General features: G+C 28.7%; 3 protein-coding genes across 6 annotated transcripts in view; 2 read left to right on the top strand and 1 right to left on the bottom strand.

Moving 5' to 3' along the window:
• LOC124494818 (uncharacterized) overlaps positions 1–10,470 on the bottom strand; it is a 28,979-nt gene extending 18,509 nt beyond the window's left edge. For 2 of the 3 annotated variants that reach the window (XM_075729230.1, XM_075729235.1), the window contains exon 1: positions 9,953–10,470. Coding sequence is in view for 1 of the 3 variants with exons in the window: in XM_075729234.1 (XP_075585349.1) it covers positions 9,953–9,955 (3 nt within the window). In the remaining 2 variants the exon portion in view is untranslated. The remainder of the gene's footprint in view (positions 1–9,952) is intronic. The other variant, XM_075729234.1, reaches the window with a different exon arrangement.
• LOC124495011 (uncharacterized) lies at positions 7,751–14,980 on the top strand. Of its 2 annotated transcripts, none has more exons than XM_047058316.2 (9): positions 7,751–8,933; positions 10,772–10,906; positions 10,978–11,302; positions 11,378–11,455; positions 11,525–11,671; positions 11,736–11,968; positions 12,022–12,447; positions 12,688–12,955; positions 13,025–14,980. In XM_047058316.2, the coding sequence occupies exons 1-9, from the start codon at positions 8,755–8,757 to the stop codon at positions 14,750–14,752; spliced, it is 3,519 nt and encodes a 1,172-aa protein (XP_046914272.2). In that variant the 5' UTR covers positions 7,751–8,754; the 3' UTR covers positions 14,753–14,980. The 2 variants fall into 2 exon arrangements, with proteins under 2 accessions (XP_046914272.2, XP_075585344.1); XM_075729229.1 differs by having other exon boundaries at positions 7,834–8,933; positions 12,022–12,444.
• A 63-nt stretch (positions 14,981–15,043) lies between these two features.
• On the top strand, positions 15,044–16,220 carry Tango11 (transport and golgi organization 11). Its single transcript, XM_047058324.2, has 3 exons — positions 15,044–15,458; positions 15,514–15,784; positions 15,845–16,220. Exons 1-3 carry the CDS (start codon positions 15,233–15,235, stop codon positions 16,071–16,073), a joined length of 726 nt encoding a protein of 241 aa, XP_046914280.1. The 5' UTR covers positions 15,044–15,232; the 3' UTR covers positions 16,074–16,220.
• The last annotated feature ends 42 nt before the right edge of the window (positions 16,221–16,262 follow it).

The raw sequence follows: 16,262 nt of genomic DNA, 5'->3' as shown, positions 1-16,262 counted from the left end.
ACAAATTAATTTTTTTTTCTTCTTTCTTTCATGTTTGTCATTATGTCCTACTATCGTTTTTTCAAATTTTTTTCAAACTAGAAAAATAGATTCACATAACGATCAAGTGTTGGCGGCGGATTTTTTTTTTCAACGGGATCAACGTCATCATACCACGATTTTTATTACCAGAAAACAGAATTTATTATCACCGAATATTTTTTTTCTTTCGTTCATTTGTCCCCATCATATGACAAACACGCACACACACACAGTGGATTTTGTGAATTTTTTTCAATAAAGATCAGTCATACTGGTGGTGGTATTTAAAAAACTTTTTTTTTCAAAAGTTTTTTTAACTCTCAATCAACTGATGCTGCTATTTTGTTTTTTTTTCTTGGGGTTAAATATTCATTTATTTATTCCATCATCAATTGACACATGATCCTCATCATCATCATCATGTATATGTGAATTATATCGTTGGTTATATTTGCACGATCCATCCAATCAACTGACAATCATTACTATTACATACATATAACATAACAAAAAGAGAAAGGAAATTCAATTATAAATGTTGTGTGTTAAAACGAGAAAAAAAAGAGAGAGGGAGAGGAAGACCATATAATAAATATTTTATTTATTCATTCAAATTTCAACAGTCAAAAAAAAAAAAAAATAAAACAAAATAAAACATTTTACCCCTTCACCATCCGACTACCACTATCATTTTTATTTTATTGCCTGAATATCATTCTTGTTGTTCTGCTGATGACTTTTTCATCATCATCATCATCATCATCAGCAGCAGCAGCAACAAAAAGCAATCGAAAATATCTTGAATCAGAAAATGAGAAACGGAAAAACCAAAAATTAGCTAACAACAAAAGAGTAAAAATGCAACAACAAAATTATTATTTTTCCATTTCAAACATACACATGCTTAACACAACAGAGAAAAGAGAGAGAAAAAAAATATAACATTCATTTAAACAATTGAAACACATTCAACAACAACAACAACAACAATTCTATCCATTCAATTCAATGAATAAAATCAAATCAAATGATGAAGATGAGAGAATCAAACAGAAAAAAAATGAAAAAGTTTCAACTCGGTTTTTTTTTCTCGTTGTTTATCGCACATCATTTCACAATGATAATGATTGAATCGAATGTGTATGTATGTATGTATGTATGGCATACCAAAATCAGATATAGAAATCAAAGAAACTCAAAAATGGAAATTACACACACACACACAATCATAATATAGGAATCATTCAATTTCAATTTTCAATTTGATTGCAATGAAAAAAAAAGAACTTTTTCCATTCATTCATTTATTCGACTTGCTCGTTGATTTGATTTGATTTGATTTTTTTGTTTTCTCATGATTTCGATAATCAAGATGAAGATGATGATAATAATAATATCGATATATACAGTGATAATAAAGCCTCAGCTGAAATCTATCATTGCATTGAAAGGAAATTTTATTTTGTTCTTAAGTAACCAAAAGCAGATTTTTTTTCTTCCATCCATCTCTTCAATTTAATATCAAGTTTGTGGCGTCAAAAAAAAAAAAAAAAAAAATAGAGGCAACGGAAATATCTTTATGATGTTTACAGATACGAAAAAAAAATTGCTTCACATTTTCAACATTCATGATTCAAAATATGTTTTCGTTTGAAAATCAAGAATGGAAAAAAAAGTCCACTACTTGAACAAATCAAAATTTAAACCACTTTGCACTTAGCATAAAACAAACATATGACAAAAAAAAACTTTTTTTTCTGACTTTCACTACAAAGATTTGATTTTCCAAAATCGATCAGTTAGACAGTGTTTTTTTTTTCTTAAAGCTGTAATATGCTTACACTTCACATTAGTTATAGGAAACATATCATCATCAGCAGCAACATTTGTGTTTCAAATTGTTTCTTTTTCACATGAATCACAATCATATATATATTGATAAATGCAAAGATTTTTTTTTTACACAACACAAAATAATGATTACCACAAAAAAAAAGAACAGAGGGTTATCACTATTTTTTTTTTTTTTTTTTGGGTCGGTAATCCCCGATGATACGTATGAATTTCCGGCACAATTTATTTTTTCATTCAGAAATTGTTATTGTTTTTGTCGTTTATGTTTTGTTTTCTTGGAACAATTTATTTATCAATCAAAATGTACAAGAAAATAAAACAAAAAAAAAAAAAAACAAATCGAATCTAATCAGTGACGATGAACGTTTATCAGGCCAAAAAAAAAACAAAAAATGTGTCCTTCAAAACTTTTAAAGTGACATTTAATTTAGTAAGAAAATGTTTGTTGTATGTTTTCATTTGAATCACCGTTTGATTATACAGTAATATAAAAAAAAATTAATGAATGCAATTAATTACATTTGGAAAATGTAAATGTATGTGCGCATGAGTAAAAAATAATTTTTTCTATTCGAATTTTTTTTTCATATAACTTGGTTGTTGCTGTTGCTGTTATTGTTTATACACAATTATTCATTCATTAAGTAATGTTCATTTTCAATGGATGATGATTATTATTATTGATTATGAAAGAGATAGAGAGAGAGACAATTCCGTTTCATTTTATCTCTCATAATGAAAATATATACTAATATTGTTCATAGAAACAAAAGAAAAAAAAAATGAAACAAAATCTATTCTATCCATTGATCATTTATTGAAGTGAAATTAGCAATCAAAATTAATGCAAACTTATATATGAATATGAATATAATTTGTTTGTTTGATTTATCATTACAAAATTAATGATGAAATAAATAAAGATGTAGATTATTATTGTTGATATATGACTGGGAGTATTCACTTTTATGGGAAGAAAAAGAGAAGAAAAGAAAAGGTGAATTTTTTTTCTTTTTTTTCTTTTAGATAGACACCATAGTAACCGTAGCCATCATTCAGTATTCATTAATTATATAAATAATATTAGAGGTACCTGAGTAATATTTAGGTAGAAATAACTCAACTTAAATTACATTATTATTATTATTAACTTTATCATTACGTTTTAATCAAATTAATTTTTTTTCTTTCATTACCAGGTCTATGACATACAGGATTCTACATGTTTCTGTTTAATTTTTCTTGCAAAAATCTCAGTTTTAAAAATTTTGTCCCAGTATTTATTGATCAGATGTGTTATTATTATTTATACTAAACGATTCGATCGATTCCGTAATTTCCATCATCATCATCATCATGAGCGATTCTAAATGATGAAACAACCAACACTCATCAAAGAAAATTACATTGATGACCCTTTTGGTATGATTGATGGATCACCAAAAAAAAAATTATTTATCCATCATCATCAAAGATCATAGAAAATAAACTGATTATTTATTTAAATAACATAAATTGTTTGGTTTCAATTCAGTACATGATGATGATGATGAATGAGCAATTTATTGCATATAGAATGATAATGAATGGTTCAAACAAATGATGAAATTTTATGTCACCACACCAAATTGAAAAATACTATGAAAGTTTTTCGTGCTCAAATACTGCATGTTTAATGATGATGATGATGAAATTAAATAAAGAAGTTTTCGTCATTCGTGTTGTTCATCATCACTTTCTCTTTATAAAGAAAAAAGAAATTTCCCTTTATAATATTCTTCTTAGAATCTATCATAAAGTCAGCACTTTATTTATTTATTTATTTTTTTTTTTTTTTTGAAAAACCAAAATTCTTCAACTTTGAACAACAACAACAACAAGAAAAAAGGACACGTTCTTTGTCCCATAGCGAATACGATATATAACAATTTTTTTTCAAAATAAAAAGAACTACTGCGTCGTCATCATCATCATCATCATTATCATTGTTTATTTGTTAGAAGAAAAAGAATAAATTGCTATTTGCCCTTTTTCACAAGTTTAGTGGTAGTACCAAAAAAAAAAAAAAAAAAATTCTCACACTTTTCCAATGAAGTTTTCATTTCATTTTATTCAGAACTAAACGATTCCATTTATAGATTGGACATGAAGATGTGTTTAAGCGGTTTTTTTTTCATTGAATCGAATCGATTACACATGATGATTTCGGTAAAACAAATTAAAAGATCTAAATTGTTTACTTTCATTCTGTACATTCAATTGCGGTGTTTCAGTCAGTCAGTCAGTCATTTAATCAATGCAAAAAAAAAATTAGAAAATTCAATGCAACATTTAAATCAAAAGATTTATAAACATTTTGGATCATTGAAATTTCTTTCTTCCGCATCTTTTTTTTGTGGCAAAATAAACTGAAAAAAACCAATTTTCTAAAATTAGTGAATACCAAAAAAAAAAATGGCAATGAAAATAAAATTGACAATACAATGTGGAATGAAAAATGAATGGAGAAAAAATCATCATCATCATTATTATTAAAATGCCTGGGTCAATTTTTTTTTATTGTTGTTGGAACAATATAATAATAATAATGATGATCAAACGGAAATTGAATGAAAATATTGAATAATGAAAAATTTCGTCTTTGTCTTTGTCACGTTATCTTGAAAAAAAAAATTAAATAATTTCATTATATTCTCATTTGCTTGCTTGAATTTCCATCTTCATTTTTTTTTTGCTTGGTTTGATGTTTTTTTTCTTTTCATTATTTTTTTTTGTCAAACATTCATGATCCATTTTTTTCTACGTAAAACATCAAAAAAAAAAAAAAAATCTTGAAACATCAAAATGCTGAAATGATTAATCATCATTATTTTTGGAATGATAAATTAATTTATTCTAAACACGATATAAATAATGAATAAATGAATGGAGAAAAAAAAAGAAATGACTTTTCCTACTAAACGAGCATTTTAATGATAAAGATGATGATGAAATAATACATGAATCAAGAATTAGATAAAATTCATCAGGAGACATTTAACATAATCATCATGTCTTATAATAATGTATATTTAATGTTCACAAAAACAATTCATTTGGTAACAATTCATAATGTGTTGTTTAATCACAAAATTCTCTATACATTTTTTATATTTGAATTTACAACTACAATTATAACATCAATAAATATATCTGTTTCAGGTGACAAATAACGTTATTATCAGTTATAATTGATGCTAATTTATAATCAAACAACAACAAAACAAACTACAACGATTTTAGCATCTTGAATTTGAAAAAAACATCAACATTAAATATTAAATGGTTTGCCCAAAGATTTAGCCGGTCATCATATATGAGATCATGATGTTTGTTTGTTTGTTTATTTTTGGACTCAAAAGGAAAAGTTTATTTTATTTTTTTTTTTTTTTTAGAAAATAAAATTGTCACTTATGATCGTTTGTTGTCATTGTATTTTCTTATTCTCCAATGTGCATACAATACAGATGTAAAATAGGAAATTTGAAAATTTTTTCTCTTTCAATTTTTAAACAAAGTTTACATTTAATTTGCTTACGGGCATTAACTTTTTTTCTATTTTATTATATTGGTGATTTTTTTTCCACCCACACACATACACACACACACACACACGGTAAAAGTTCGGTTTTTTTCGGATCCCTGTCGATGTCAATCTGTTCAATTAGAAATGACAATGATTTTTTTTTCTACCCCTTGATTATTGTCATCAATTTTTTGTCAATCTGTAAATATATAAAAAGTCGACCTCCTAGAAACTGTGTGTTGATCATCACAGATAGACAATGAAATTTGTATTCACATTCAGAGGATAATTTCCTTTCAAACTTCATGATAAACATCAATTTTACTCAATTATTATTGTGCAAAATTTTCGCTTGGCAACCAGAACTTTTTCTATTTTTTTTTCAATCATCCGAATGGATTAAGAGATTTTTTTTTCTCCTAATGAAATTGAAGAAACATTTTTCTGGATCGATCGATCACCAAAATGGTAGCTTCACTGTCATTATTTTTTTTTGCATGTTGAAAATGCTGATGATTTTCAAAAGATGGTGCTATTCTTGTAAATACGATTTATATATTGAAATTATGAATTTAAAAATTTTATATATCGAGATATTTTAGAGCTAGTGTCTGGATGAAATTTTTCAACAAAAATTCATCATTCAATTGTAGTTTGTCATTGAATAAAAATCCAAAAACAACAACATAGACAAAAAAAACTAAACATGGAAAATTGCCAAAAAAAATGTCAATAACATGTATGGCTGTAAATTACTAGTTACAATTAGCATTTTTTTCGATACAATAAAAAAAAGTCATTTGTCAATAATCGAAACTTTTCCGATTATTGACAATTTTTTTTTACATTACTTAATCAGTATTCATAAATAGATTCCATTCATTGAGCATATATTTATGCTTTGCTGGTTTTTTTTGTCCTTTAATTAGATAACGATAAGCCGGAGGCAAATATGGCCGTTCAATTATTAGTGGATTTGCCCGTAAATTTTATAATTCCCAGTGCCCGAATTTTATTAAAGGGTCTGTTTTAATTTAATTCAATCGAACAATAATAAATGTTAATTTGAATATAACATGATTATTCTTTCTCTCTATATATATATGTGTGAAAGGAATATTTAATTATTAATGTTTTCAACCAGAAGCGACATCTTTGAGACCGATTCTATACTGTTTAAAAAAAAATCAGTTTCCGTTTCGAATTGAAAATTTGTTTCATTTTCTTTTGAATTTTTTTTTAAATTGGATTTCATCGTAGAATATGGGTGAGAAAAAAAATCACGCACTAAATGGCTAAGAGAAAAGTTTTTTTCACTTGTTTATAAAACACATCTAGGTTTATGAATTATGAAGATGATGATCATTGCCCTATTACTGATTAGGCTTAACATGATAGTATCATGTTTATACTTTTAGTGGCGGTTTGACATTTGAAAATGAAGAAAGACGAAAGAATGAAAAAAAATGCCGTTTGGCATCCATTATAACGTATGTATAAATGTAATAATATTATCATCATCATCATCATCATTCAAGAATAAACGAAAAGTAAAAAATAGAATTACGAAAAAAAACATGGAAATATTTGGAGCATTCTGGGCGACAAAAAATTACACCAACTAAACTTTAACAGAATGTATATATAGTATAGTATTAATAAATATTCTAGCAAAGAAAAAAAAACGAGGCTGAAAAACAAAAACAAAAAAAAAACTTGACGACGAAGCGTGACGACATGTGAAAAAAAACTGTCTTTTACAAATATGATCTTGGTTCAGCGTTATAAAAAAAAACAGACATTGAATTGTAATAGTGGTGGTGGTGACATCGTATGGTTGTTGATGATTGTGTGATCATCATGGTGGTGGTTGTAAACGTTGTCGGCGTGGCATCATTGCTGATGATAATAATAATGATGACAATGATGATTATAGTGGTAGAGAATCAATTGTACTTTATTTTTTCATTTCATCTCTCATTATTACACATTATATACAGAATTATCATCATTAAAGAATCATAATTATTATCATCAAAATTCTTTATTCTTGGAAAATTATTATCGCTGATGATGATGATGATGATACAAGTTTTCAGTAGATGGAAAGCAAACAAAAAAAAAATCTCGAGGTTATTGCTGCTAGTTTTTATGTACAATTCTCTTATGCCAATGAATAGAATTAGTTAGAGTTCAGCAAGAGAAAAAAAACAAAATCAACGATAGTAAAGTAGCATCAAATTCTTTCTTTCTAAAACAAATTTCTTCATTTCTAGAACAGAAATCTTTTCAATGAAATTCCAATTTAATTCTGCTAGCTTATGGAAAATTCATTTATGATTTTCAAAGCGAATTTTTTTTCTCGATATCGGCTCCAAAACGAAAAACGTTCTTCAACAAGTTATACGACCGACACACACAAACACATACACACAACACACGTTTTTTTTTCATTGCATATCATCATTCACAATTTTTTTCTTTATTCATTCTAATTGATTCATCATGATTTTTTTTCATCAATAGAATGATATAATCGATTACATCGATCCATATGTGATATATGTGTGTGATTTTATTTCTGTTCCAGATTTACTTTGTTGTTTTGAAAGCATATTTATTCTGTTTTGTGTGTGTGTGTATGTGATAAAAAAAAAATCTTGATATCTAGTGTAACGAACATGAAAATAATGTTTGTTGAAAACAAAATGAATGACTACAAGAAAAAATAAAATTTATAGTGTCTATTAAATTTTCAAATTACTATCGACAAAAATGTACATCAAATTAATTGGAAAACAACGACGACAACAACAACGGCAACATTCTTCAACATTCGAATCATTATCACCATCATAATAATCTTTTACAAACAACAACAATACAGCAACAAGAGGAAGAAAAAATCAATCTATCATGTTTGTGATCATTGATTATGATAGGCAATATCCAGTAATCATCGATACAATGTTTGTGATGTATCATTATCATCACCAGCATCATCATCATAATCATCATCATGATTATGTTATTTACGATAAAACAAAAACAATATTGGATCAAAAACTTTCAACAAAATTCCAATAATAATAATAATAATAATCTTCCTTGTAATCAAACAATCAAGATTGAAGAATAGAAACGGAAATCGGAATTCGTAATTCAATTTTATTAGCAGCGACGGTGATTACAGTGATTCGAACAAGCAAGCAAAATACAAATTACAAATAAGAAACCGAAATAATATAGCTTGGCAAGAATATTTGGTTCAATTTCTTACAACAACAAAAAAAAAATACAGAAATTGAATTCTAATGACAGTCAGCTATCAATACGATGTTGCTTCCTCATCAACCGGAGGCTTTTTTCGGCTTCTATGGCGTTGGCGAGGTAGCATTTGGAAATTATTATACAAAGAATTATTATTGTTTGTGGCCGTCTATATGTGCATTGCATTCACATATGATTTTTTGATGACTGATTATTATAAAAAGTATGTCATTCATTCATTCATTCACTTATTAATTACATTATCAGCATCAACAAACAAACAAACATCAATCAATCAATCATCAATTCTATATATGTTGCTTATTAGTAAAAATTTTCTCACTTGCACAGATTTTATCTTGCAAAAGAAAAAACAAATGTTCAACACATGGACATTGTATCATACAGAGCGGAATGATTGGTCAGAAAAATCATTCGAAAAACACAATTCTTAAAAGAATGAATTATAATGATGAATCAGGGAATTTTTCACCATTGAAATCTTGCTTAGCTTTGCTTTAATACAATAAATTATTATTACTATTTCAAAGTGAAGAAAAATTTTCTTGTCGCTTGTTTCATTGAGTTGATTCTCATCGCCACCAAAACAGACACCAAAAACTCCTACACAACCAATACATTAACAATAATTGTTGCTTTATTTTTTTCCCGTTTGTTTGTTTGTTTGTTTGTTGGACAAAAAAAAAATTATATATCACACACACACACACAGCGATAGAAAGCAACTATTCCCAAGTATAATGAATCACAAACAAGAAAGAAAGTTAGGGCTAAATTTACACATCACACAAACTACATGATCATCATCATCATCATCATCATTGTTATTAATTATAACAACAAAATTAACATGAAAAAAAAGATAAATTCCCGGCCAGAATATTCAAAGATGATGAAATTTTGCCGAGAATATTCTGGTGGTTCATGATTTATTTCCATTATGTGAAATGAAAACATTTTTGAAACAAAACAAAAAAAAATTCACTAAAATTTTGGTCCATTTTGATTTCAAGAATTTTAGAATTTCTTTTTTTTTTCTTTTTCATAATGACGATAATTATAATAATGATAATCATAATAATAATTAGCATAGAATTGTGTAGTGTATGCAATTTTTTTTTATTTTTCATTCCTAAGGAAATAATTTGCTACTAGTGCATGTGTGTGTGTGTGTGTGTGTATTTCGTGTAATGAATAAGAAAAAAAAAACGAATCACTTACCATGAATTTGATATTTATATTTATAAAATGCAAAATCGAATGAATGTCGATTCGAATGATAATGATGTCGTCTTCATCGTCGTTGTCGTCGTCAAGATGTATTCATGTTTTATTCATTGTCGATCTACTCAAAAACATCATCATCATTTATTTTTTGTAGCCAATTTCGGAATTCTTGCTTCGAATTAAATTATATTGAATGACTGACTTTTTTTCTGCTTGTTTTCAATGTCGAAACAAATGTGTTTTTTTTTATATTGATGATCATGTTTGATAATGTTTGTATTAATCAAATTAAACACATCACTTCACTTTTTCAATTTAGAGATTTATTGTCTCAATCATTTGTTTGGTTTTTATTTTTCATTTTTGTGGAAGGAATTTTTTCCGGCAGTATAATCGAATGTTTGTTTTGTTCGAATTGAGCAATCAACAAGTTTTTTTTCTTGGAATTTTTTTTTTTTGAGACATAAATCTTTCTGAAAAGTTTTTTTTTCTATTATTTTCCTAAAATGGACCTATGAAAAATAAATAAACAAACAAACAAACAGAATTTTACATTAGAATTTAGAAATATTTGAAAAAAAAATTATTCAAATTAGCACACACATTAGTAGTTTGGATTCCATCCAAAAAAAAAATGAGTCAATTTTCATTGTGTATTTTTTTTATACGTCATATGTGCGTGTGTGTGTGTCGTCGAATAATTCTCAAGAATCGTTCGAATTGAAATTTTATTTACAATTTTTTCTTTTATAATCATTATGATGATGATCATTGAACTTATGTTTGATATGTAATTTTCAACTAATTGTTTAGATACTATGAACATATCGTGATATTTTGTTCAGCATTCGTCGAAGTAATTCCATTATCATTCATATTGGGCTTTTACGTATCATTCACTGCTACACGTTGGTGGCAACAATATACAGCTATTCCATGGCCAGATAAGTAATGTTATTATCATTAATTATAATTTTCAAATAAATCAATGGCCATTTTTTTTTATTGATATAATTTAGATTGATGAACATCATAGCCCTTTATATTCCTGGCAATGATGTTACATCACGTGTTCTTCGTCGTACATTGATGCGTTATCTAAATCTAACATTAGTGCTTGTATTACGTTCGATTAGTATTCCAGTGAAAAGACGTTTTCCAACTAAAGAACATCTTGTTGAAGCTGGTTTTATGTCTCGTCCTGAATTAGAAATCTATCAATCTGTACCATCACATGAATTTAATACATTCTGGATACCATGCACATGGTTCGTTAATCTATTACGTGAAGCTAAATCCGAATGTCGTATAACCGATTCGGGCGGAATCAAATTAATTATGGAGGTATGTAATTAATTTTTCATCATCATTTTACAAATTTATTTATTCATGTTGTTTTCTTTTTCTTTGAAAAAACAGGAATTCAATGAATTTCGTAGCAAATGTGGTCTATTATGGAGCTATGATTGGGTCAGCATTCCATTAGTTTATACCCAGGTAACAAGAAGTTGTTATTTTTAGAATGATAAATTTACAATCACAATTTGTTTGTTTTTGAAACAATAGGTAGTTACATTATCAACGCAAGCATTTTTTTTGGCATCATTATTAGGCCGTCAACATATAAATCCTGCTAAACAACATGTTTACGGTGAATATTACATTCCAATATTTACGATGCTTCAATTCATTCTCTATATGGGATTACTCAAAGTGAGCTCTTGTCATTTAATGAATTGATCAGATTTATTAATAAAATTTTTCACCAATAAAATAGCTTGGTGAACAATTGATAAATCCATTCGGTGATGATGATGAAGATTTTGAATTGAATTGGATCATTGATCGACATTTAAAAGTATCGTTTTTGGGTGTTGATGTTCTTAATTCAGATCCACCACCGTTAATCAAAGATAATTACTTTGATGAAATGGACATTAAACTGCCATATACTGAAGCCGCTGTCGCGCATAAAGTAAAAACCTATCGTGGTTCTGTAGCTGCCTTTCAGTAAGCTCAATATTTGTTTTACAAATAATGCATTAACGTTTTTTTTTCTATAGTGTTCCTACGGAGAAACATGGTTTGGTCATTCCGGAATTCGAAGATGAAAATGGTGCCGATAGTGATGATGAACCATCAACAATACAAAGTAATCGTGATGCTGTAGCACGAAATAATTCCTGGTCATTGTTTAGTAGTCAAAGAAAACGTAAACTAAGTTCAAGTTTTGATTCATTCAATTCCGAATTGATGGTCGAAACTGGTCTGAGTGAAAGCGAAATGCCTGAACTTGTTCCAACAAATTCATCATGGCCAACATTCCTACAAACTGAACAGCAGCAGCAACTACGGCAGCAAGCAGTGATTGGTGATAATAAACAACCAGCAACAAGTTCTGTAGCATCGCTTTCATCCAAACTTAGTGTCTGGCCAATGAATAGACAAGAACAACGAAAGGCCAATGAAGACACTCAAGGTATCAGGTGGTAAGAATTTGACCACTGGTGCTATAATTATTTATCACCAAACAAACAAAAAACCTTTATTCTTTCTATTTCTCTCCATCTTTACACAAAAACCATTCCATTATTATCACATTTCATTTCTGGAATCATCAAAATTCGAAGACTAACACAAATTTTGAATAATGCATGTTTGATTGACCTTAACAATTTCATTACTAATTATCGGTATCCCTATTCTCAATATGTATGATATATAATTAGGAGTGATAATGGCCCAAAGAATGAAGCATCCACAATCAACAATGATGATAATAAGAATCAGCAACCAACATCAGAGCAACAACAGTCTATTGATGATAGACAACCAATCCTATATAAACAATCAAGTTTTTCCACATCAGATTCATCCATTGCTATTACGATGGGTGAAACAACCTATCAATGGCCTAATCAGACTGCTGCGGCAAGGATTTTTCGTCCTCATAAATCCCCTTTGCAAGTGTATTCAAAAGAAATGGCCAATGCACCGGTATGTGATATATTAAACTTTAAAATTATTCAATTTGTTTTCTCATTTTACAATTTGTTACCCAAATAGATAAGTGTTTTCAATCAGATTTTAGAATCAAATTTACGACGACAATCGAAAAATTCATCATTAAGTTCATTAGGTTCAACGAAAACAGCCGAACAAACAGTTCGAACATTTAAACCATATAAATCATTGATAAAACCATCCCGACAAGCTGATCCTAAATTAAGGATACGGCCATTTCGTTCGAAAGTTACATTTAGTGATGATACTAAAAATGATGATAATACATTACAAATACGTTCCATCGGTGGTAGAGGATTCCAATATCAATATGATTCAAGTTCCGAATCAAATTCAAGTTTAATGAGAGTACAAGAAATCGGTCAACAACAATCATCATCATCACAACATTCAAAAACACGAACGAGAACAAATCCTCGATTACCACTGCCACCGCCATCAGTGGATTCAAATAGAAATTTTTCCCTAAAATCAATACAAGATTTACCATTTAATGAAAATCGTAAACGAAGACAATCAATGGATCCGACAATTTATCAACGTGATAAACCAATAGTAATAGAAGAAACTGGTCAAGATAATTGGTTACATTATCAAAGTCTACCGAATATTCAAGAAGAGGATCAACAGGTTGCTTTATTATCATTACATGATGTTAGTCCAACCATACCGACGGCATCAGATTCATTGGCGATGGGACAATCAATACAACGAACACCGTTAGATATTCGATGTCATCATCAACCATCGGCAACATTGCCAGAAAAACCTAAACCATTTTCTCCACCCGAAGAGATACTTCAGCCATCAGAGTTACCGATATCACAGCCACAACCCGAACCAGTCAATCCACCATTATTAACGACTACACAAATTACTTCTCCGGATGTATTATTATCACCATCGTTGATTCCCGAGACGACATCTACCACTACTATGACCACATCGAATCCAGTTAGAAAGAAAAGTTTTAAACGGCAAAAAAGTCAGGAAATTCCTGATGAAGATTTAAAATTACGTTTATCTAGTCCAAAAACAGCAAATAAAATAATGGTAAAACAATCATCATCAGATTCACAAGGTTCAAGTAATTCATCAAGTAATAAAGGAATAATGCCACCTGGAATACTGAAGAAACGTAATGAAACAACACTCAAACAAGCATCAACTGAATCGGATACTGGTAGTTATCATACCGTACGATCTTTAGTGATGCATCCATCATCTTCAATCGATTCATTTACATCTGCTGTCAGCGATCCGATCACTAGTAATGGTAACAGTAGTAGCAATGGTGAAAATGATAATACAACTGTAACGATAATCAATACGGATAAAGAATCAACATTGACCGAAAATCGTTTACTTTCATTTCCGACAATCGAATCAACATTAGTACCAAAAATAATATTTTCACAATCAACACCATCGGTTACATCACAATCATCGGATGATCAGAATAGTCCAAAATGGGATGAACGATATTCCGAATTTTCCAGCATGGAAACTATCGTTCATAGTATGACTGAAGATTCAAATACAACACTTCGATTGCAGAAAAACAACCCACAAACGAATAATTTAAAAGCATTGAAAGATGAGATTACTGCCCCGTCTACTAAATTCATTCATAAATCAATGCACGATTCTTCCATAATTGATTCTGCTGCCTCATCATCATCCTCATCAACACATTCTCCAACATCATCTTGTCCATCAAAACAACAACAACCACTAATAAATATCAGAAAAGGTTCGATCAAAAGGTAGCATTTTGTACGGGTCAAACTTATTATTATGTGTATTACCTCACCATAATATTATGGAAAATTTAACGTGTCAAATTGTTTTATATATTTTTATTGAAGACCAACAAAACAAAAAACTTGTTCATCTATACATCTCGTGTATTTTGTTATTTTAATTTAATTCAAAAATAATTATTAAATTTTAATAAAAATTTTATGGAATTTTGAAATTTGAATTTCGAAAAAAAAATCGCGATTGTAATGAGCTTTGATCGATAGTGTTGTTTGAGTCGTTCATCACAACCGAAACATTTGGTTCAATTTAGTTCTTTCGTTCGTTGGCTTATAGCCGAATAGGTCACTCATGCATGCATGTGTTTTGTTTTTTAATTTTAAAATTAAAATTGTTTGAAACACCATAGCTGGGAAAAACCACCAGATTTGTTTGTTTATACTTTTTTTTTCATTTTAGACCATTAAAACATCAAAATAACAACGTCGAATGTCATCATCAACAGCATTCAAAAGTCCTGAAGAGATGGTCGAAAGTCCATACTATGATACAGATTATTCTATCGATATAAATAAAAAAATGACTGTACCAAACAAAATTAAAGCAGTAGAAGGATCCTATAATGAATTGCTTGATGATCCAGCCATTTTAGCCTTTCATGATTCAGAAGATAAAGCTAAAATGATGCAAGTACCAGAATGTATTCGTGTTGCAGGTACACATTTGATTGTTTGTTTATTTGTTTTAAATATTTTTTTTTTTTTGAATAGGAGGCGAAAGTCATATCACAACTTCTCGGGAACCACCATTAGAAATTAAATTGGAAGATAAATTGTTTGGTAAATCAAACCACGATGAATCATTATTACAGCTGACTACACCGCCAAGAACACTTCGTTATGAAGATGCTGCACCAATTTATGCTGAACCTATCAAACAATTGGATAAAGCTTTAAATTCATCATCCATACAATCATCAAAAATGAATAAATCAATGATGGACAATACGATGGTATCTCGAATGAATGATTCTACCATAATGTAAGTGATGAATATTTTTTTGTTTGTTAAAATTTAAATTATTCATATACAAATTTATAGTGAATATGATGATGTTGATCCACAATTATCATCACAGAATTTTATTCATCTACGTCGCCGTGTACTTCAACTATCACATCGAATCGATGCACTGGAAATTGATAATCGTCATCGTAATAAACGAGATCTCATCGTTTATGCTATTGGTGCATTATATTTATTGTTTCGTGGTTTAAGTTGGTTTGCATCCAATGGTGGTGGCGGTAGCCGTCGTGGATTTACATTTTAACCAATGACGATAATAATCTATCCAATTTATTGGAATGAATGAATTAGATTTTTAATCGAAATCATCATAAACAGTAATAGTTTTGATGTAAATATATCTATTTTCCAAATATAAATTGTGTTATATACAAATAAAAATAAAATAAAATGACATCTTTTTTTTGTGTTCGATTCGGGTCGAATGTCAAAC

Source organism: Dermatophagoides farinae, chromosome 3 (genome assembly GCF_024713945.1).
Source record: "Dermatophagoides farinae isolate YC_2012a chromosome 3, ASM2471394v1, whole genome shotgun sequence".
In the NCBI taxonomy this organism is placed as follows: domain Eukaryota; kingdom Metazoa; phylum Arthropoda; class Arachnida; order Sarcoptiformes; family Pyroglyphidae; genus Dermatophagoides; species Dermatophagoides farinae.
Note: the sequence above shows the minus strand (reverse complement) of the source record. Positions and strands in the feature narration are given on the sequence as shown.

Bases quoted from the DNA above. Each gene is read 5' to 3' on its own strand.
- LOC124495011 (XM_047058316.2), top strand. From the start codon at position 8,755: ATGACAGTCAGCTATCAATACGATGTTGCTTCCTCATCAACCGGAGGC. The intron at 11,672-11,735 runs GTGAGCTCTTGT...CCAATAAAATAG, and splicing joins TCTATATGGGATTACTCAAA to CTTGGTGAACAATTGATAAA. The intron at 11,969-12,021 runs GTAAGCTCAATA...TTTTTTCTATAG, and splicing joins GGTTCTGTAGCTGCCTTTCA to TGTTCCTACGGAGAAACATG.
- Tango11 (XM_047058324.2), top strand. From the start codon at position 15,233: ATGTCATCATCAACAGCATTCAAAAGTCCTGAAGAGATGGTCGAAAGT. The intron at 15,459-15,513 runs GTACACATTTGA...TTTTTTGAATAG, and splicing joins AGAATGTATTCGTGTTGCAG to GAGGCGAAAGTCATATCACA. The intron at 15,785-15,844 runs GTAAGTGATGAA...ACAAATTTATAG, and splicing joins ATGAATGATTCTACCATAAT to TGAATATGATGATGTTGATC.